Below are 23,448 nucleotides of genomic sequence, written 5' to 3' on the forward strand. Positions count from 1 at the left end.
GGTGGCACTGAATTCGTATATGAGAGCAATCATAGCTCTTCTGGACCTTTCTTCTGTGGGTCAGCTGGTTTGATTAATCTTCACACTCTCAGTTCAGATTAAATGCCATGCTCCAATGCATATTAAGTTTGGACTTGATTGTGGTTACAATTTTTAATGCAAAATTATTCTGCAGTCAAATACAAAATAAACTGCCCTATTAATGAGATCTGATTTTCCCACAGCCTGTTTCTGAGTGACTGCCCATGGCCACTGCGTATTCTGTAATTATTAGTACCATAAATGTTCTTGCTGGTAAGCGATTGCTTCCTGTGAGAATGAAGAATTCTAAGTGTAAACCTTTTTCTTAAACCAATTGTTAACATGAAAAAAGAATATTGTCTTTAGAATTATTATTATTAGTAATAGTGGTAGTGTTAAATATAACAGTAGAACTGTAAAGTATCTGTGGGAAAATTATATCTAAGTGCATCACAAAGTATAAGTAAAAAGCACATAATTTATAATAGAACAAAACTAGTTGATATCCCAGCATGTTTTATTTTTCTAGTAAAGTTAAGACCTCCTTCTGTTTTTATAGTGTTATGATTTATACATAAGAGAAGAAAGGCTTAGCAAAGAAATACAATTAGGCTTCAACACTTCCTATGAATGGTTACGAAGTAAAATATGCAAAACTCCAAACAGAATGTTTTTTATACTGTAAGAAAGTGAAACAGATGAATTGATACTGCAGCTGGTGGAAAAAAAGGATGGGCTTTGCGAGAGTAATAGGACAGCAGCTGTTGTAGTGGTTCATTGTCTTCTCGGTGTGTAATGTACACCAGTTGTAACATTTGTATGATAAGTCAAGCCAAATACAGAGCTCACATTACTACTAACAGTCATTAAAGAAAGCAAGCTTAGTAATAGTAACAGCAGCCACAAGAGACACAGCTTCTTCAACAGCCATCTAATTATAGCTGCTTAAAGAAATGTTGGCCACTGTCTAGAATGCTTTGTCATATGCCATGTCAGTAATGTAGCATGTTTGTGACAATGCAAGTCAGCCAAGTAAGTCTATGATTGCTTTTTCCTAGCATGGTTAGAGCTAATATTTTTTTCTTGTCTGCATTACTCTCATTTTAGGTATATTTAATATGAATGCTGTTTTAATCAATACACAGTTAATGCATGTCCATTGTCAGATGTGTCAGAGGATGCAGCAATAAAAACACCTACATAAATACATACAATAAAATATAGATTGTTTTTCCGGTGTTGATGACTATAAAGGGGGTGAGCTCTGTTTACATTTCATGTATTTTTCTTTTGTCTTTTTATTTCAGTCCTTAAGTTTGAAATTATTTAAAAACAGAACAGTGAATTCATATAGTTCTCATACTGTTGCTCTTTTATAAGGTGTGTCCCTTGTTGTTTCTTTCTGTATTGCAAATGAACAGAGTGGGACCAAACAGAATCCAACATTAGACATATCAGATACTGGGAATATATAGTGTCCAGGACAGTGGTGGAGTATAGAAACCTTTACTGTGTATACAGTAAAAAGGATACACCCATTTTGAAGGTTTCACATTTTATTGTTGTATAACATTGAATCACAGTGGACTTAATTTGGCTTTTTGACACTGATAAACAGAAACCGACTCTAATATCAATGTTAAAAAACAGATCTTGGCAAGGTAACTTAAATTAATTACTATGGATTCGGAACATATTAGGATCCATTCACTTTCTGCACACTTTGTGTAAATCTGCCATTTGTGCCCCTCAGTCTACACTCAGTAACCCACAACAACAAAGTGAAAACATGTTTCAGATATAATAAACTCTCATGTATTTATATTCAGATGCTTTGCTGAAGTTCCTGTCTCTAGATTGTGGTCAGGTGCATTCTGTTTGCTTTACTTTCCTTGATGTGTTTAGAACTGATTGTGTCTAGTCCACCTTTGGAAAATTGAATTGATTGAACATGATTTACAAAGGTATATACCTATTTAGTATATAAAATCCCACAATTTACACTATACATCAGTTCAAAAACTGTGTCATGAAGCCCAAGGCCAGGGAATAAAGCCATTTCTAAAGCTTTGACTTTTCCCTAGGAATACAGTATCTTCAATAATTGTGAAGTGAAGAAGTATGGAACCATCTGACTCCTCCTGGAGTTGTCTGTCTGGCCAAACTGAGTAACCAAGCAAGAATGGCTTTGGCCAGGGTGGTGACCAGGATCCCAATGCTCTCTCTAACACAGCTTCAGAATTCCTCTGCTGTGATGAAAGAACCTGTTGAAAGGACATCAGTCTCAGCAGAGATCAATCAGTTAGGTGTTTATGCTAGACTGGCTAGACAGAGGCAACTCTTGAGTTAAAGGCAAATGACAGCCTGCTTGAATTTTGAGAGCATGAGGAAAAAGATTCTCTTGTCAGATCAGACAAAAAAACTCTTTGGCCCAAAATGTAAGCACTCTGTCTGGCAAAGACGAAGCACTGCCCACCACCTGCCTAATACCATCTGTGCGGTGAAGCATGGTGGTAGCTAGCAGCATCATAATACTCTGGGTGCGCTTCTCAGAGTTAGGTGCAGACAGTCTGGTAAGAATTGAGGGGAGGATGAACACAGGCAAATAAACAGAGGTCCTTAAAGAAAACCAACTCCAGTGGGCAGGCAACCCCAGACTGGGGCAGCTGTTCACCTTTCAGCATGAGTGACCCAAAGCATACAGCCAAGACAATTACTGGTGTGTCTTTGAATGACCAGACAAGGCTCAGACTTATAACCCCATAGAACCGCAGATGGCAGTTATAGACACTTCCCATCCAACAGAGCTTGAGAGGATCTGCTGGGAAGAATAAGATTAACTTACCAAATCTACAAAGCTTGTAGAGACTTACCCAAGAAGTCCCAAAGCTGTAATCTCTGCCAAAAGAGCTTTTACAAAGTACTGAATTAATGGTCTGAATACTTATATGAATGAGAGGCTTCAGTTTTTGATTTTTAATAGATTTGCAACCCTTTCTGCAAATATTTTTTCAGTTTGTCATTGTGGGTTATTGAGTGCATATTGATGAGAAAAATGGCAAATTTATCCATTTAAAATTAAATCTACAACATAACAATATGTAGAATGTGAAAAGGTCTGAATACATTCTGAATGACCTGTAGATATATAAAACACAAAATAATCAATCTTATAAGTATTCAAAGTCAGCACTTAGTAGATGCACCTTTGGTAGCTTTGAGTCTACATGCACAGGTTTCTATCAGCTTTGCACACCTCCACACAACAATTTATCCCTATTCTTATCTGCAAAACCGCTCAAGCTCTGTCAGGTTATAAGAGGATCGTGAGTGAACAGCCTTTTCCAAGTCCATCCCCAAATTCTTAATTGGACTGAAATCTGGACTCTGACTAAGTCTCTTCAGAACATTAGCATTGCTGTTTAGGGTCATTCCAAAGTTGTTTTGACTTTATGCTTGGGGTTATGGTCCTTCTAGATAACAGATCTTCACACAAGGGACAGATTTCTTGCTGTTTTTCTCATGTCTTTCTCCACGATTTCCTTGTATTTTTCTGCATTCATTTCACTCTCTACCCTCACAAATCTTCCTTGGCCTGCTGCAGAAATGCATTTCCACAGCATAATGCTTGCATCACCATGCTTCACAATGGGGACATGTGGATTAGTATGATGATCAAAAAGCTGAATTTTGGTCTCATCACACCATAAAACCTTCTTCCAGATGACTTCAATGTCTCTTATATGCCTTTTGGCAACTTCTACTTGAGGTGTCATGCTTGTTTGTGTAACAGTGGCTTTCTCTTTTCCACTCCCCCGTAAAGCTTTGACTAGTGAAGCACCAGGGTAATAGTTGTTGTATGCAGTCTGTCCTGTTTCAGTCACTGTAGCATGTAGCTACTTCAGAGTTATCATAGGTGTCTTGGTGGCCTTCTCTGCAAGTCTTCTTGCACTATCACACATTTTGCTTTAGGCAGATTTACAGCTGTGCTATGCCCTTTCCATTTCTTAATGACTGATTTAACTAGACACCAAGGGACACTAAGTGACTTGGATATTTTCTTGTTATCATTTGGTGACTTTTGCTTTTTTGTTGCCTTTTCACTGAGTTCTTGGTGTGTTCTTTTCTCTTCATTGTGTAGTGTAAGCCACGATACTGTCTCACAACAAGATGGACTTTCAGATAAGATGCATTTAAACTACAATCAATTGAAACCTCTTGAGTACAGACAGTTGATCTCCATCTAACTAATAATGTAATTTCAAAAACCAGTTGACTACAGCAGTAGTGGTTTAGTTGTAGGACTATGAAGAGATTTAATTATCCTTTTGGCTTCGACAATGCCCATAATTAATTCATTTGGTAAGGCTACTACTTTCTTTACCTTACCTTTCTCTGCTGTAAGACTTATATCAAGGTAATTGAAATGTACATGTTTTAAGAATAAGAATAATACAATTTTTGATAAAAACAAGGATTATAGAAATATGATAACTGCATATATATTTTGACATATGCGACAGGATGTAAAACAGATGAGACAAACATATAATATACAAGATGTTGCTTATTTACTGGTTATTTAGAGTTCTGATTTATCTTGGCACAGATAAATAGTTTTATGATACCAAGTCTTTAAAAGGTATGTCTGATGTTGTGGGGAGCTGTGGCTATTGTTGCTGCACTCAGTTCAGGTGGAGAGGATTCTTCTTGCATTGGTGGGCATTCTTTCTCTTTGCTGCATGATCATTTGTCTGTGGTGTTCTGCGTATGTGTATAAGCTCTCATGATTGGATTGAAGTCACTTCCAGTTACACAACCAGTGCCTTATTGTAGGTGTGTTATTTTGTCCATCACAGTTGACACTTAATGAATTTTATCCTGTTATTCTTGAGTGTTTATTTGTCGCCTTTGATCAGAATGGGTTGGCAGAGAGCCTTTTACAAATATGGCGACTGATACACCTTTGGTATCATGTGAAGTAAAGGCTGCTCATTGTACGAAGAGTTCAGTCACTTACTGTAACTGGGGGAAGGTGAAGCGGGATGTCTGCATCCCTGATAAATCTGCTGTCTTAACAGGCCTCTTGTGCCACTAAAGCCTAGCAGAGCAGTCAAAGTCTACTTTGCCCACCATGGTTGTATCATATTAAAGGTGATGAATACTTACGTGATCAATTATTTTCTGTTTTATATTTGTAATTGATTTTAGACCACTTTGCAGAGATCTGTTTTCACTTTAACATTAAAGTCTTTTTCTACTGATCAGTATGAAAAAATCGAGGTTAAATTCGTTATTATTCTTTGTTGTATAATAATAAAAAGTGAAAACTCACATGGGGTGAATACTTTTTATGGGCACTATTTTCACTGGATAATTTTCTTTAATTTGAGGGAAAACACAAGAATACTAAAAACAGAATTAACAATAACAAAATAACAAATAAGTATTAGTATAAAATGTAAGTTATTTTTAATCTAAAGCTAACTTCACATTCTATACAATATAGAAATACCATATTGTAAATCCTAATCAGGGTCACAGGAGAGCTGGAGCCTAACTCAACAAGCATAGGTCGCGAGGTAGAAACAATCCCTAGACATAGAAATGATTACATTTTGTTAATTGATAGTAAAAGCAAATATTTTTGTAGTTTTACAGACAGACAGAGTCGTCTTGCTGCTTTTGTTAAATAAGGCATTAGAATTCATTTGAGTGTGGAAGGAGTGGAATTTGTAACTATTGCATAAAAAAATACAGTATGCTAGATTTTATGCAGTTGCCATTACTTTCTATTCCCACATTTTAACATTTTACTGTACTAAAAAAGTTGCACTTTTAGAAATTTAGAAAAACAGTCTTTAACACAATAACTAAATATTTAATTGGAGTGAACTGGTGTTTTGAAAGCAATTTGAAAGTGGCATCAACTATTACTACAAGCAAAAAATTGATTTCTGTATCAAATGAAAGCAAAATCAGTACACTACTCCTTTCACTTTGACTTTTAATCACAGTTGCAGATGACAGAGAATGTCCATAGATTATCTTTTGGATGAGGCACAGAGAACCTTTTGAAAGGCCTTCACACATTTTTGCAGAATAAACTGCCGATCCTGTGATTAGACTCTATACCTGCATAAAAACATCATTACACAAACCTAATCTATACCAGAGGAATACATTCCATGGAAATTAAATCTATTGAGAGGGCAAGAAAATTAAGAATTATAATTTGTGAAAAATACAAATCATATTTCTTAGTTTGCAAAGTTAATGCTTCTATTATGTATAATTTATAACAGTCAATAGGGGTTAAAGAATAGAATAGAATTGATAGGGCCTGATGAGGGCCATGTAAAGGGTGTCTGGCACATCAGGTTTGACCTGTTGGACTGGTCACAAGTCGATTTCTTGCCCCAGGAAATTGATAAGGTTTCCTTTTGCCCAGGAAGATATTTTTGCGCTGGCCCACAATTAATCAGTAATACAGTATAAACATCAGGTTCTTCTTCACTAGCCAGATCTGCAATAGAAATTAAATCCTGCAGCACTTCTTTATATTCCTTGCTTTGTACTCCAGTAAATACAAGGTATTGCCAATATACTAACAACCCATTTTTCTTTCATTCATTCAGAATATGGAACCAATGTAGTAAGCAATTCAAGTTAGAGAATATCTTATCTGTGGCACCTTTACATGATAGCCATCTTTTTACACCCTCTCAAACTTAGTTTGTAATAGTTGGAAAATGTATGGGATTAAATCATTTAGAAATTTGTATATAAATAATGTCTTTGCATCCTATGAACAAGTATACTCCAAATGTAATCTCCCATTAACACAATTTTCCACTATCTCCAAATTAGAAACTTTGCTAAACAGAATCTGCCTAGTTTTCCTCACCTTCCACCTGTTCCTATTCCAGAAGAGATATTGATCAGTCTTGGGGACTCAGGCAGCATTTCTGTAATATATAAAAACATTTTAAAGTCTGTTCCTTTTAAATATCCCAGAGTACAATGGGAAAAGGATCTCTTACTCAACATTTCAGAAAGTGGAAGGCAGCCATGCACAGAATTCACTCCAGCTTCATATGTGCAACACATTCAATTATTCAATTTAAATTTTTTTATCGAGCACATCTGTCTCATTTAAAATTGTCCAAAATGTTTCCAGGGCAAGATCCAACCTGCAAATGTTGCAATCGAGCCCCAGCTTCACAAGGCCACATGTGTCAGGCTTGTACCAAATTAACATCATTCTGGATGAAAGTTTTGAAATGCCTCAGATCCCTCCTAATCCATTAACAGCTGTGTTTGGTGCACTCCCAGATGGGCTTAAAGTGGAGAAGGACAAACAAACTGTAACTGCCTTTACTTCACTATTGGCACGTAGACTTATCTTGTTCAACTGCAAGAATCGTAATCCACCTCATTTAAAGTCGATGGGTAACTAATGTTATATACTATTTGAAATGGGAAAAAATCAAATTCTCACTTAGATGATCTGTTCAAAACATTTTTTAAAACCTGGCAGGATGTAATCAATAAAATTTTAGAAGAAGCATTTATATTGGGGTAAAAGACTCCTTTCTCTTCCTCTCTTTCTAATGGGTGGGGGTTGATTTGATGTTATGTTTTACTTGATTGTATGAAATGTATGAGAGGTTAGGAGCACGTGCTGATACAGTGCGTTGCTGCACCCATCACATGACAAATCAATGCAGGATCCCAGATTAGGACCCGAGTGCCGCCATACAACAAGGTGACACCTCGACACCACACTAATTCAGATGGAATAGAACAGTGGGAGGTTTTTTTATGGTTGCTGGAGTGCCAATTCTGTCACCAACCGACCAGGTTTGCAGGGCTGGATGCAGATTAACATCATACCCAGGATGGAGCAATTGCAGGTTAAAGGGCACTTGCACTTGCTCAAGAGCACTTTTGGTGTTTACAGGATTCGAACCGGCAACCTTCTGATTGCCAGTGCAAATCCCTAGCCTCATGTTATATGTTTTTAATAAATTCATCCATCCATCCATTATCCAACCCGCTATATCCCAACTACAGGGTCACGGGGGTTTGCTGGAGCCAAACCCAGCCAACATAGGGTGCAAGGCAGGAAACAAAGCCCGGGTGGGGTGCCAGCCCACCACAGGGCGCACACACACACACCAAGCACACACTAGGGACAATTTAGGATCACCAATGATCACCTAACCTGCATGTCTTTAGACTGTGGGAGGAAACCGGAGCGCCCGGAGGAAACCCACGCAGGCACGGGGAGAACATGCAAACTCCATGCAGGGAGGACCCGGGAAGCAAACCCAGGTCTCCTAACTGCGAAGCAGCAGCGCTACCCACTGCGCCACCGTGACAATAATTATTGAATTGAAAAGCCTGTGCTTTTTGTCCTGGGAAGGTGAATTAGGGGCATGGACTATTAGCATAGATGTAGTACTGTCAGTACAGAGAAAAGAGTGAAGAGGGTTTTTTTTCTTTTTGGAGCTTTTGAAAGGTTAGACCATCATATAAATTATTGAGAGTAGCACTAACAATGTGTGGCAAGTTGATCCAATGGCTAGTGCTTCTGGCCCAGTTGCAATCTGTGTACTGGTTGTATATTTCTAGAAATGTCTGTGCATGTTTTTCTTTGGGTACTCTGATTTGCTCCCACATCCCATGACATGTAGGTTACGTTACCTGACAGCTCTTGACTGGGCCTGTGTGAGAGATTGTGTGTGTGTTAATGTAAGTGTGCGAGTGTGCCCAGTGACGGACTTTATCCAGGATGGATTCTTATATTGTGTCCTGTGAATGGGTATCTACTACCTAACATCCTGAACTGAATAAGTAGGCTAGACAATTTGTGGGTGTTTCTGTTGTTTTTGAATGTAATGTGATGGCATAGTGGTTAGTGCTTCTGCTTCACGCCCTCAAAGTCCTGGAAAAGAACTTGACTGGTCACATTTTCTGTGTGAGGCATATTGACTGTCAACTTACCATTGGTCTGGTGTGGATTTGTGTGCACTGCTGCCCTGTCCATGGCTGGTTTCTTCTTTGAATTTAATACTATTGGGATAGGCTTCATTTATCCCCCTGGGTCTTTGAATATGAGGTCCAAAAATCTAAACCTATCAGAGATGAAATATATTTCTAATTAGTTATCTAACATTCTTTAATTCATTCATTTTTGAGCCCACTGGTTTCAATTAAGAGAGATTTATCTTGGCAGCACTGGGAACATGGTAAAAGCAAACCCTGGGTGGATATCTGTATGTCACAAGGTACAAGCTCACACAGCCACTTGCTGCCAGCTAATTCTTGGTCAAAGACAGACATAACCTAAACGGCTCTAGAATGTGGAAATACAGCAAGTTTTACACGGTTTAAAAAATGTTTGAACCAAAATGTAGTGGTAACTGATTCAGGGATACAAATCCATGATGCTAAAGCCGTGAAGCAGCAGCCGTAACAGCCGCATAAGTCCAATTATATTAAAAGTCTGTTATTTTTCAGCATACTGTGGTTCATTTCTCTTTGAGAGAGTCAAAGTTCAACACATTTCTTTTTTTGTAACAGTAGTCTGGATATGCTAGCCTGTTAGAATAAATGGAGTAAGCACTAAAACAGCATTCATTGTAAAACCATTTCAAACAGTCCAGCAGCAGATTTTCACTGATCCCACACAGAAAGGATTTCACTTTGTTTTCTTTTCTCCTTGGTTTCTTCAGGTTGGTAGCAGAAGGGTAATTCAGTATGGAGCTGGAATTATGTTAATTTTGGGAACAATTGGGAAATTCACAGCCCTGTTTGCTTCACTACCAGATCCTATTCTTGGTGGAATGTTCTGCACGCTATTTGGTAAGCGCTGCATGTCTCTTCTATGGACCTTAGCTGATATGCTGTGCATAAAGACATTTGGAGTACACTTGAAATCTTAAACCCACACAATGAGTTTAAAAGAAATAAAATATACAATACCATTTTGATGAGAACAGTTTTACTTGCAACTCCATTAAACACTTATTGTTCCTCAGTCACTTATCCTCTAAATGTCCAGCTCACAGTTATTAACAGTTCCTCTTTTTCTGTATATTTTAGGTATGATAACAGCAGTTGGACTCTCTAACTTGCAGTTTGTAGACATGAACTCCTCACGAAATCTCTTTGTTTTGGGGTTCTCTATGTTTTTTGGCCTAACTGTACCAAATTATCTGGATGCCCACCCAAAAGCCATCAGCACAGGTACGTCCTGCAAAATTTTGTTACCAATTGCTGAATTGCAAAAAAAAAAAACAAGTCAAGAAATGTTATTTACCATCTCTTTTATAGCTAAGCTGCAGCCTGAATTAATTCACATCCATAATGTAAAATATAATGCTTAAATATTTCAATGTCTAACTTTTCAACCCGATCCTTTAAAGAAATGAAGAAGCACTAGTCCAAATGTAAGGCCATTTTCCAAATGAAATCTGAAATCAAATATTGATTTGATTAATAGATTGATATTCTGGTATTTACCTCAAAAGTGATATAGATGAACATACATACATCATCTCCAGAGAAAATTAATACATTTCAAGAAATTTACCACTTGATGGTTTTGAACAATGGAAAAGGGATCTTTCAATTAGAAATTCAGAAAGAGAGTGAAATTCAGCCATTTCCAATATACGTTATTTCAAGCACACTGTAATTTAATCAAAACTCATTTGTCAGTGGAACATCTCTCATCTGAAATGGCTGTAGACTCCAGCATACCTAGCGTAAAATCCAGCCTGTGAGTGATGTCAACAGACACTTGCCTCACTAGGTTATATGTTTTGGGAATAATGTCCTGCACTTAAATCATTTTGGGCAAAATATCTGTATATCTCTCAGGCTGGGATCTAAAATCCTTACTAATACTCTAATGGAATTATGAAGTGTAATAATATATGGAACATCTTTTTCTATGAAATCTGTTACAATATTCTAATCAGAAACAAATCACAAATTGGGGAAAGAATTAAGTTTTATTTATGAGAATCTGTTCAGAATTTTTTCAGAATTTGGCAAGAACTCATTAATGCTTACTGGCCCTGTGCTTGACGTTTCTTTTTTCTGTTTTATATGAAGAGCCACTTTAAAAGGGGCTCTCTTATCATAAGGCTGTCTGAGCCAGATGGGTTTTTGACTGTGTCCCATTTTAAAGATTTTCTCAGAACATACTATTGCACTTATGGTTTTTTGACTGAATTATGTTTTATTATTTTGCATTGTTCTTTAAATGAAAAAGAGGAACTCTGGCATTTGGGTGACATGATGATTAGCTTCTAGGATCCAGCCAGGTCAGTCTGTGTAAAGTTTGCATGTTCTCCCTGTGTGTGTGTGGGTCTTTTTTTTTTTTTTTTGCATGTCCTCTGGTTTCTGAGAGTGAGGGTTTCCAGTAAGGTGGACTGTCACCCTGTGTGGAGTTTGTTCTTACTTTGTGTCTGGTGCAGTCAGGATGGATTCAGCCAATCTGTGATCCTGTAATGCAAAAAGCAGGGTTGGAATGGGCGAGATTTTTCTTTTGGTGATGCACAGAAATAAAAACATGCTTTTTAGTAGATATACTGTAAACATTTAACAACCCATCCTAAACCTGCTTGTTACATCATAGTGTTTAAAGGAGCATATCCTGTCAGCTTTGGGTGAAAGCCTGCATGGATAACATACATATTCACACACAGGCCTGATTTATAATAATATCTTTAAAGCACATCTTAAAATGCACAATTAAAATAGGAGATTTTTCACAGCATTTATCTTTATTACGTTTGTAAGGATATTGCTGTCTTTCCTCCAGACAATTATGGGTTAGAAAGATAAATATAGTTGTCTTCCTTGCTAGCAAGTCTCTCACATTAATAACATTTGTATGATGGATATTTGGCTGGCAAGAGGTTGGCCCTCATCAAATTGGCATAAGGCAGAAGAAAGAACCACAGGAAACATCAGACACAGAGATAGAGCCACTCTGCTCAGAAAAGGTCTCTCATATTCCACTTGGGACAACATACAACACTATGAGATGGTACATGCTTTAGGTATGCTGTATACATTAGGCAGGAAGACTAGAATGAGAGACAGAGAGAGAGCAAGCTTGTAGCATTGGTTGAAGCATGCAATGTTGACCCAAAAGCTAAAAGACACAATTGGGCCAAATAGGATACTATAGGAGTAGCGATACGTTTTGGAGGCTAGAGGACACAAGGACCCTGAAATAAACACATATGAGAGCAGGGACACAGAAGTCACTACTGAAAATTCAAGCCCAGTGTCCCTGACCTAGGAAGTGATTCTACGTCTTGCTAGAAGGGACCTTGGTATGGAATTTAGTACCACTTCACCACAAGAGGGATGTTAAATCTAGAGACTTGGCCTTGGAGACAACTGGCAAGAAGAAGAAGAAGAGAAGCCAAGGTATAGTGAGAGAGAGAGATTAAAGGTAAAAATAGTATGGCACTATGGGTAAGAGGGTGAGCCATTACACTGCAGAGAAGGAGGTTCAGTTTGTACTTTGTGGTCTCCCTTTATTTCTCCAGAGCCACACAGAGTGACATTTACTGCCTTCCACAGGTAAATAAATCTTTAGAAACACAAGATAACTTGTTTCCTTTAATGCTCACTACTGCTCTTCCTCGTTACAGGAGTACCAGAAATTGACCAAATTCTGACCGTTTTATTGACAACTGAAATGTTTGTGGGGGGCTGCCTTGCTTTTTTATTGGACAACACTATTCCAGGTATGTGCTTAACATCTGGATTCTGAGGTAAGAGAAAAAGTTGGCTAAGAAATCAGAGGCTGAATGAAGTTTATGGTGGTATCATGTCCCATTGCATGTGTTTTATAGGGTGTTATTTTTAGCCCATATATATAGTAACTGACAAACTGAGTACATTAAAGGAGTTGATACTTACCACTGGGATCAATGCTGTGTGCCACATTGTTAGGTACCCCTAAATAATAGCAAGTTTGCCCCCCATTTGCTTTTAAAACAGCTTTGAATTTGAATCAGGAACACAGGATGTGTGGAAAAGTGTGGCACCTGGATGCTGTCCTGTGTGGACTCCATGGTGTCTCATAGTAGTTGCAAAGAAGATGGTGGTTGATCTCTACTCCGAAGAGCCTGTATTCCATCTCATGCCCTGAAAGCCACTGCATTAGGATGCAGTCATTATCTTCTTCATGTAATAGTTCCATGGATTTCTTAGCCTTGTGGTCCATTCACAGAGAGAGATCCTCCAGATTGCCAATGATGATCATACAAGTCATAAAGGTTTTGATTTAACATCAACAAAATGTAATGCAGTGTAATCTGTAAAGTTCTGATTTATTGTCATGTGCACAGACCACAGCTGGTTAATCCATTAGGCAACATGGGGTGTCATTTATAAATGTTAAGGGGCACCAGACACGAAGGAGACCCCCATCCTCAATGTGTGATAATACAGAGTGTGTGCTGTGGCCACCTAGGGTCACTGTTTATGTAAGTCAAGTGACACAGGCTCTGGACCTTTCCATTCCCCTCCCGATCTGTGCTATGAAACACATTTGTTGGCTAAAGGAGCATGTGCTCCAGACACCGAGGAGGACCAAACCCTCCTAACCCCACCTAGGTCTCCATGTGGCTTCAACTGGCATTTGTGCAGTCATGCATTGCCAACACAACAAAAATCCTGAAAAATCAAAAAGCAAACAAAATAACCCATTTTTCTTTATCAGGTTTTTTGAATGTACTGTACGTTCTATAAGATGTTTCTTTAACAGGGCAACAGCATCTCCATTTCACAGTACTTGGACTACTGCTTATTTTCTAGTATACAGCAACTTCCATGTTTTTTTCTCAACTTCATAGGCTTCATTTTTGGCTGTCAAATTACAGCCATTGCTACACAGCCTGTTGTGCTGACATTTGATGACTATATGGACAGCTTGTGATAAAATCTTGCATTGTGCCTTATACAGCCTTGAAGACGACCAAAAAAATGTTTGGAAAAGATTAATTTTTACACTCAAAATCATTTCAAATGCAGCACAAGACATCTCCTCAGAATACAAGACTTAGACTTATTAAATTCGTTCACATGGTGGGCAGGGGTTGAAATGTTAACCTTTAGCCGTGTGATTTCAAGTCGATATTGTTAATCTGTGGAACACAAGTTCTACATAAAAAGGGTAATTTTGTATTTAGTAACTTAGGGTATTTTTTTCTTATATGTGCAGGCTCAAAAAAGGAGCGTGGATTGATAGAGTGGAAGGAAGGTGCTCATTCCAACAGTGACATGAGCGTAGACCTACTGACTTATGATTTTCCATGTGGAATGGCTTTTGTGAAAAAGCTCAAGTTCCTGAGATTTGTCCCCATCTGCCCGATGTTCAAAGGCTTCACAGCAAGTAACAGGGATGACACAGCAGAAATCGTTGTCGAGACCGAAGAGAGTGCTGTATCATCTACCAAAGTGTGAGATTCTTGTCAGACTGGAAGCCACCAATGTCTTATGAAAACATATTAAGAGGTCATTGCCTGTCTTTTGTATCTGCCTATCCGCAATTTGATTTTCATGTCTAAGCTGTGAAACATTTTATTTAGAAGGTTTCTTTTTTATATTCAAGAATGTCTTTTTTTGGACCCCATGCTGTCATAAGCACAAGTCTGAAGGGTTGCCCAGAAGAAAAGTCTCTTCACTTTTCAAGTAGACACCCTCTACTTCAAGTCAAGTTCCCGTGTAATTGAAAAGAAGAGCATTTGGCAGTGAAAACAAAGCACCACTGTGTCCGGCTGGGAGGAAGGGAGAGTGCAGCTGCTCATTTAACACAAGACTCCCTGGAGAGCTCGTAACACGACTGACGGAGAGGCAGCTTGGGGGGATTCCACTGCCCTACGAGCTCATCTTCAGAGTTTACTATTGGAACTACAGCTGCACTCGGATTGGCTAGACAAGTGCCTATAAGGGTCATTCCTCAGAATAGCTGTTGCTCGCCTCAGTAACTGCAAAGTGCTCTTTGATAACACTGGCAAATGTCAGCGAGGTTGAAAGCTCTTTTGAGCACAGAAACAGAAACACTGCAGTTTAAAAGGGCTTGTACTGCTTTGGATACCTCTGAGAAATCGTTTAAATAAAATTCTGAGAGTGCTTGATTTAGTAAATACACATCAGTGTGTCTCTGGAATATTGCTGTCTTATTTCATCTGTAGTTTCACATAGCAAATAGTGGTTCTCATACTCATTAATGGCGGGCCCTTGTTTTTTTTATCAGCCAGTTTTACAATTGTTGTATTTTTCTAATTTTAGGTTGATATTGTTTAGTGAGCTGTTTTTTTATTCTCCTATTCTAAGAAATTCAGAAATATTTGATTTGTCATAGCTTTAAATATTTTAAGTTTCCATTTTCTTTTTAATTCACTCTTAGATTGTGGCAGGCAGTATGATGCAGTAGTTAAGGCCTTGGACCCAGGACTTCAAACCATGAGGTTGTGGGTTCAAATCCTGGTACTGACACTGGGTGACCGACCATAAGCAAGTCAAGTCACCTGCTTGGGTGCCAATTGAAAAAAAAAAAAACAAAAGAAGCTTAGCCAATTGTATCTCAAGTGTTGCCAGTCATCATTGATAAAGACGTCATAAAGACGTAAATGACTGTGCTACTTTAATTGTTTCCAAATTCTTTCAATAGTGATGGTGGTGGGGAGCAGCGGCTTCACTGTCGTATCTTAATGAGCTGACAAGTTAAAATGGCAATGAAGTCGTTGTGTTGTTTGCACCTCTGTCTGCAGTACTCATTGCTAATCATCAGCATATGAGTAAAATTCAGGGATCAAAGTCTACAGGAAAAGAGTAAATTTAAAAGAAAATGACAAAGGGAGCATAAGCACATGAAGAAGCTATGTTAACAAATATATATATATATATATATATATATGCATTATTTAGAAATATGTGTAGATTATACAGATTATGAGTGAGAATGACATACCAATTGTAAAATTGGATGGAGTAAAAACTTGCCACCATGGGAGTCCTTAGGATTGAAGGTCAAAACCACTGGATCAAAGAAGTCTTCACAGACAAATGAGTGGAGATGGACTTAGAGCAGAGGTGGAGAACTCCAGGCCTCGGGTGCTGCAGTGGCTACAGGTTTTCATTCTAACCCTTTTCCTAACAAGTGACAGTTTTCACTGCTAATTAACTTTTTCCCCCATCACTTTAATACCCCTGTTAGAAGAGTTCAGCCCTCTGAATTCATTTCTTTCTTCATTAAATGACAGCCAATATAGAAATGAGATGTGAAACGAGCATTTCAGGTGATCAGCTAAACTGGGGTTTCAAACTCCAACCAATTTCACTCCAATCACTTTCTTAATGAGAAGCCAGTGCTTGCTGTTAATTAATTTAATTCCTTGGCTTGTTGCTGCTCTCATTCTGCCACAGCACACATTTCGAGAACTGTTGTTTTTTTGTTCTAAGAGCACTGTCAAAATGTTTTGGTGACCTGAGAGATCAACCTTACCAAGACCATCACCTCTCTTTATTTCAGATATTGTGTAGAAGGCACAGGGGAGCTGGTCATGTTGTGACTTGTTTTGTGTCTCATTATTGTTTGGCTGCTTATTAAAGAAAAAGAAACAACTTTGGGGCCTGAGTCAAGTTAATTAAAAGAAGTAATCAGCAGCAAAAACTAGTCACTAATTAAGAAGATGGTAAGAATGAAAACCTGTAGCCACTGCGGCACTCAAGGTCTGGAGTTTGCCACCACTGTCTTAGAGTGTATCTTTAAAAAGTTGACAGTTACAAACAAAAATAAATAAACAAGGAGGTGGAGCCACCTGTCACTGCAGTGAAGGTCATTTTGTTAGGGTTTGCAAAAGCTTTCTACTTTTAATCCCATAAACTGTGAGTGAAAGGTTACATACTAATTTTTTACAGTGATGGATTTGAAATATTGCTACTCATATTAATAGAACTGAATATCAAAGGGCAGCACAGTGGCGGTGGAGTAGCGCTGCTGCCTCGCAGTAAGGAGGTCTGGGTTCACCTCCTGGGTCCTCAAGCAAACGTCTTGCAGGGTATGCAGCAGAGTTTCACAGACGTGGTGTTTATCATTTCTGAATAGACACATAGTATAGGGTGGTCCACATCTAATTATGCAATTTTAATTACGCTATAACTTAAGTTTATCCATCCATCGTCTAACCCGCTGAACCCGAACACAGGGTCACGGGGGTCTGCCAGAGCCAATCCCAGCCAACACAGGGCACAAGGCAGGAACCAATCCTGGGTAGGGTGCCAACCCACCGCAGGACACACACACCAAGCACACACTAGGGCCAATTTAGAATCGCCAATTGGACTGTGGGAGGAAACCGGAGCGCCCGGAGGAAACCCACGCAGACACGGGAGAACATGCAAACTCCACGCAGGGAGGACCCGGGAAGCGAACCCGGGTTTCCTAACTGCGAGGCAGCAGCGCTACCACTGCGCCACCGTGCCACCATAACTTAAGTTTATTACATAGAGAATTCACAAAACATTCTTTTTGTTGCTGATAGATGGCAGCACCTGCCCTGCATTCCAAAATGGCGGGGAGACGGGTGTCAGTCGAACAGCGGGTGCGATGTGTTCGCCTTTTCATAATTGCGGAATTAGATCTGGACCACCCTGTATAATAACAGCTTTTATTGTCCCATTTGTATGCACTAAATTGATAACATGCTGTGATGTAACACATCTGCTGGCTAAGCACAGCTGAAAAACAATTCTGCTTCTACATCTCAAATCAAAGCCTTGCTGATGAACTTATTAAAAGTAAGTAAAAAATGAGAGTCACGTGAAAAAAAAAAAAACAACCAGATTCTGAACCCCTGCACCTCTAACTTGAAACAGAAGAATTGAGGAGATTAAGGGATGACATGATTTGTAAGAAAAACATGCAGCAAAATGTGAAGGTGTACACTGCCCAAAAATTTTATTTATTTTTTTTACCTTTTTGGCATTAACCCCGAGACCATCTCAGGATAAGTTGTGTTAAGACCAAATAATCCTCAGGACAGCATTCTGATGCCATGCAGTGGATAAAATAACAGTATGCTGTAAAGACATCATCAATATTTCTTTGGATTTTGACATTCTGTGGTAACTCATTAATATTTATAGGTGGGGCGGAGCCTTCAAAACGCTCATGGTGCGAGAACAAAACACTGTAAAGCCAGTTTTAGAACAAACTGACACTGAACCATTAGTTGACTTGAGCGATAGTGATGACAGTGTTTATTGGTCATCAGATATTAAAACTAACACATGCGGCACTGGACAACTGACTATGATATGCCTTACGACTTTGGTTGTATGAAGGTTCAATGTGGGAAAAAGGTAAAATGATTGTAATCAAGTGTAGGGACAAGAAATATGTTAGCTCCCGAAGCACCTGTTATAGCGCAGCAACGGTCAATGTTCATGTCAGGGGAAACATAGAAGTCACTAAGCCTTGCACTGTGGTAGCCTACAGTAACATACAGTAATGGGCAGTGCCATCAGTGCGGAATAGGCACCAACATTCTACCTTCTCATGCAGAAGCTAAAGAACAAATATAAGAAAAGTGAGCAAAGAAACACACTTCTAATGTCCTGTTTGCAACCTTGGGCTGTACATTGGGGACAGTTTTAAAACATCTTGTACAAAGGATGTGTACTAAATCTGCATCAGTATAGCAGTGGACACTAGACAGACTTTTCCTACGGTATTTATGGTGATGTTTTGGTACGTACGTGATTCTGTTAAACAAAATATTTTTTCTTGTTGAAAAAAATGAAACATTTTTGGTTTGTTTTTCAGGGGATAAACATAATAGTAATATGTTATGTAGCTTGTAGTGATGGCAGAAAAACATTTTTAGTCTGCATGTTTTCATGCAGAAGAAGACAAAATATTTATGATACAACAGAAGTCCATATTGACCAATGCTGTACATTGGCAAATGATGTGTAAAATGTCCATACGTTTTTACTCATATATTATTAAGAGTTACTTCTGGAAAAAAGTGTACATTGTAAACAGGAAAATGTATTACCATAATACTGTGCTTTTGAATTGAAGATAGGACTCTTGACCAATGAATGAGGGGGAGAGGCGGGTCTTCAATTCAAAAGCAAAGCCCTCCTGTTTTATTACCTCATCAATATTCTGTATAGTTTATATATATATATATATATATATATATATATATATATATATATATATATATATGTACGTACAGTCACAATGCTGACAAGTAGCATCAGCCTGGTATGATTGACCAACTGTATGAGCTGGTGCCAGCGCTACATTATACATACAGTATACATAATGAAAGAAATAAAGTATAGTAGAACCATAACTAGCGTATTAATAATATTTCCATGCACACTAATTTGTTAGATATTAAATGAACACAATTCATAGGAAAAAATAATCTACACTCTGTAATATTTTAAAGAGAAGGTAACAGATTTAGTTAAGTAGTTACTGCTGCCAGTCTAAAATGGGATGAAATCTAAGTAAACAACATGGACCTCAGCGTTAACATCTGTGGTGCAGCATGTGCTGTTTGGAATGGGATTCGTAAAGGCAGTGCTAATGTTTGTGATGCTCCACCTGTTGGAATGACAAATGCAATATATTTTATTACTACAAATGTTTGTGATGTGCCATCTTTTGGAATCACAGAGACATAAAACCCAGACGGACACACCAACACTTACCATTTCAATAAGGTGGATAAGGGGCTTAACATAACGTTGGTAATTTAATCTTCATTTTCCTTTCCGTCTCTCATTTTACACAATGCTTGTAACTTTGGTAAATTTTACTTGCCTGGCCTTGTTTTATCCGAACAAAGACAAACAAAAAGAAATGGGCAATAACTTAGTAATACAGAAATAACTTACATTTTCATACAGAATGCTCATTTGGAAATGATGCGGGCACAAGTCAGAATAAGGAAGGTGATATGCACTCTGTACATGTAAAAGGTCTCAAATTTTGCATCAGGAGCTGCACTTTATCCAGGCCTTCCTCGCAGTCACCAAGCTCTCTGTGCGGCGGTCCCAGGTGGGATGCAACCCACAGATGCCCTGCCAACTTTGACTGTGAGTTTTTGTCTCTCTTACTCTTGCATCAGCAACAAGCCCTCCATTCGATGGCGTCCAGTGCACGTCAGGTAAAGAGGTGTGATCTACACAGGGTACTGCTTGCTGGATAAAAATGTTTAAATATGAATAATGAAAAAAAAAAAAAAGAATTTGGCATCCTTGAGCTTGACTCTCCAGTGTGCTGTGCTCTCAACGTCTGAAAGTGAGCCCTGAAGCGGGATATACCTTGGTACATGAAAACAATCTAAACGAGAACAGGCCATTTAACAAAGCTCGCCAGTCCTATTCACTTATTTCTTCTAAAAAAAACATCAAGTCGAGTTCTGAAAGTCCCTAAAATCCTACTGTCTTCCATGCTACATGGTAGCTTATTCCAAGTGTCTGTGGTTCTCTGTGTGAAGAAAAACCTCCTAATGTTTGGTAGATATCGAGTAGCGTATGTCCCATGTAACCCTACAGTAATGATGGTGCAGGGCTCAGGTCCTTAGCCAGCTGCTGCCTGAGTGGATTTGGCTCATCACCCCATACTTCTCTGTCCAGGTTTGGTTTCTGCCATGATAGGCTCTGGTCCACACAACCTTGAACTGGATTAAGCTGGTTTGAAAATAGATGGCTGGGTGTCAGCCTCAATTTCAGGCCTGCTGTGTGTTGATCTTCACAGATATTTGGGACCTGTGTTCAAATCCCCACTCTCTTTTGTTTGCCCCCTGGGGGGGCTCTTCATTTTTCCATTTGGGATAAAAAATGTTCTGGTGATGCCTACACTGTTGACTTCTGCAGCAGTGCACACCTTCCTGGAACTGGACTGTGGTTTGTGGGACTGCTAGATTTTTTGAGCTTCTTCATTATCACTTGTATGCAGAAATACGATATAAAGGGGTACATCAGGCAAGATGACTTGTGTTTTACACGAAATAAGATGAAATTCTATATTTTAACAGATTCTTGTTCTCAAGGCACCAGACAGTTGGGTCGCATTGAATGCTGATCAGATATTCAAGTGAGAATTTCACAGTATTCTGTACATGTAACAATACGAGTACTACTACTTAGTACAGTGGAGCCTCGGTTCACGACCATAATTCGTTCCAAAACTCTGGTTGTAACCCGATTTGGTTGTGAAGTGAAGTAATTTAAATTGTAAATACAATTAGTCCGTTCCAGACCGTACGAACTGTATGTAAATCTATATTTTTTGTAAGTTTTTAAGCACAAATATAGTTAATTACACCATAGAATGCACAGCGTAATAGTAAACTAAATGTAAAAACATTGAATAACACTCAGAAAATCTTGAACAACAGAGAAAACTAACACTGCAAGAGTTCGCGCTATAGCGCAACGAACCGCTCGTTAAAAACTCTTTTTTTTTAATGAGTTTTAAGAACAGGGAAAAAAATGATCATTTGAAAAATCTGTAATTTAATAAACAACCAAGACAAGTAACATTGCAACAATGCACGCTACGAACCGATCGCTGTAAACAGAAGTGAAAACAAAAACAAGCCCGGTGTATTCTTTAACTGCCTTCTCTGCTTTATGTGTCCAGCCGTCTCTCGTGTGTGTGTGTGTGTGTCTCTCGCTGCACAAGGAGAGACTGAACACATGCGGAAATCATCAGCGCGCACAAACCGAAAGGGAAACTGGCTTGTTCTCATACCGAGTCTGTGGTCGTGAACAGATACAAATGTTTGGTGAACTTTTTGGTCGTAAACCGATTTGTACGTGTTCCAGACGTTCATGAACCGAGGTTCCACTGTACTACTAATACTAAATTAACATTTTCATTTGTTATAATTTTCTTTGTTTTTGGTTACATACAATACAGTTATAAATAATGTAGCCATTCATCACCAAAGATATAACTTTGTCTCTCCTTGAATATTCTGCGACTCTGAATTGGGTTGACTGGGAGGCCTTTTACATTTTCTTGCGAGATCCGTATTTTCTTACTGTGCTGTTCTACAGCTGCCTAGTAGGTCACTTCATCCCACATCTCAACACACGACCAGCCACCTCTGGCAGCACACTTCATTTTTTTTTTTTTGCCAGAAAGGCTCATCTGCTCATTGGTCATGGTCCCTAGATATCTTCTGTGGCTTCAAAAATGCTTTATTTCACTGAGATTTTCTTGATAAGAACAAAATCCAAAAATGTTAGACAAAAAAAGAATGATGGCCATCATGTTTGAAGGCCAAAGTGTTGGATGCAAACTCCAGTCCAGTCCACAAAAGGAGGGCATGAAACACCTAAAAAAACCTCAGTGATTTGGGGCTGTGTGTTTGTTCACTTTGTGGCAGCAGTGCAAACTCTTGTAAGATGCTAAATTCATCCAGTAACTCTGGATGTTGGAAAACTGATGGATGGCAACTTATTGCAATAAGTAGAATAAAAATTAAAGTTAAAATACAAAAGAGAAAATAAGTAAGCTCTTGGGAAATGGAGCTTGTCACAGCAGAACAGAAATCAAGTTATGAAGAGAGAGAAGCCCAGTGCCAGTCATACTCACCATGCCATCCGATGTGTTAATGCAGAGTCACCAATCAGCCTAACCTGCATGTCTCTTTTGTCATTATTACACATTTTATTAAATCTAACAAAATGCAAGAACAATGATTTTAAAAGTAAGATATCTCCCTTTGTAGTGCCCTGAGAAATGGATGACATAAAAAAGAAAAAAAAGACAAGAATAAGGGAGGAACCTGAATGCAAACGCACCCCTAGGCCAGAAAAGAAAGAAAGAAAGAAAGAACAAACTGTTCAAACAGCCACTCACCAACAGCTGAAACCCACTTGATCCATACTGACCCTTTGATCCACAGAGCAGAGACTTCAAGAAGAGAACTGAGGAGGGGACTGCGGTGTGGACACGTGAGATGTAAACATTTTATTTTTATACAATAAATTTAGCTCAAAATGCTTTACAACATGTCAAAGTAGTTACATGCAAAGAAAAACATTCATTTAGCAGAAGAGTAATTGATGGAGGTAGAGAGTAAAAAGTTTCAAAAGGAGGACAGCCTACAAGTCTCTGAGATGTTAGAGAAAACTATGGGGTCTCATTTATAAAACTGCATGATTTCAAGTGCGAAAAAGTATGGACGCCAAAATATAGGAAAAAAGTGGAACGATGTATAAAACCAGGTGTAAACACGTTTATACACAATGTATCCTTCACGAATAACAGTCCGCTTGTTAATGTGCCTATGTGAACCCGCCTCAAACCCCGCCTAGTTCCTCCCTGAAACAACCATACATGGACTA

At 38.6% G+C, this 23,448-nt stretch overlaps 1 protein-coding gene across 4 annotated transcripts in view; it reads left to right on the forward strand.

Moving 5' to 3' along the window:
* The window catches only part of slc23a1 (solute carrier family 23 member 1), a 59,841-nt gene extending 44,644 nt beyond the window's left edge, over nt 1-15,197 (forward strand). For 2 of the 4 annotated variants that reach the window (XM_039775771.1, XM_039775772.1), the window contains 4 exons: nt 9,762-9,891; nt 10,132-10,275; nt 12,705-12,800; nt 14,282-15,197. In XM_039775771.1, the coding sequence (XP_039631705.1) occupies nt 9,762-9,891; nt 10,132-10,275; nt 12,705-12,800; nt 14,282-14,523 (612 nt within the window). In that variant the 3' untranslated portion in view covers nt 14,524-15,197. Of the gene's footprint in view, nt 1-9,761; nt 9,892-10,131; nt 10,276-11,308; nt 11,361-12,704; nt 12,801-14,281 lie in introns of those variants that run through there. The other 2 variants (XR_005636270.1, XM_039775773.1) reach the window with 2 other exon arrangements.
* The last annotated feature ends 8,251 nt before the right edge of the window (nt 15,198-23,448 follow it).

This window comes from Polypterus senegalus, chromosome 13, assembly GCF_016835505.1.
Source record: "Polypterus senegalus isolate Bchr_013 chromosome 13, ASM1683550v1, whole genome shotgun sequence".
Classification (NCBI taxonomy): domain Eukaryota; kingdom Metazoa; phylum Chordata; class Cladistia; order Polypteriformes; family Polypteridae; genus Polypterus; species Polypterus senegalus.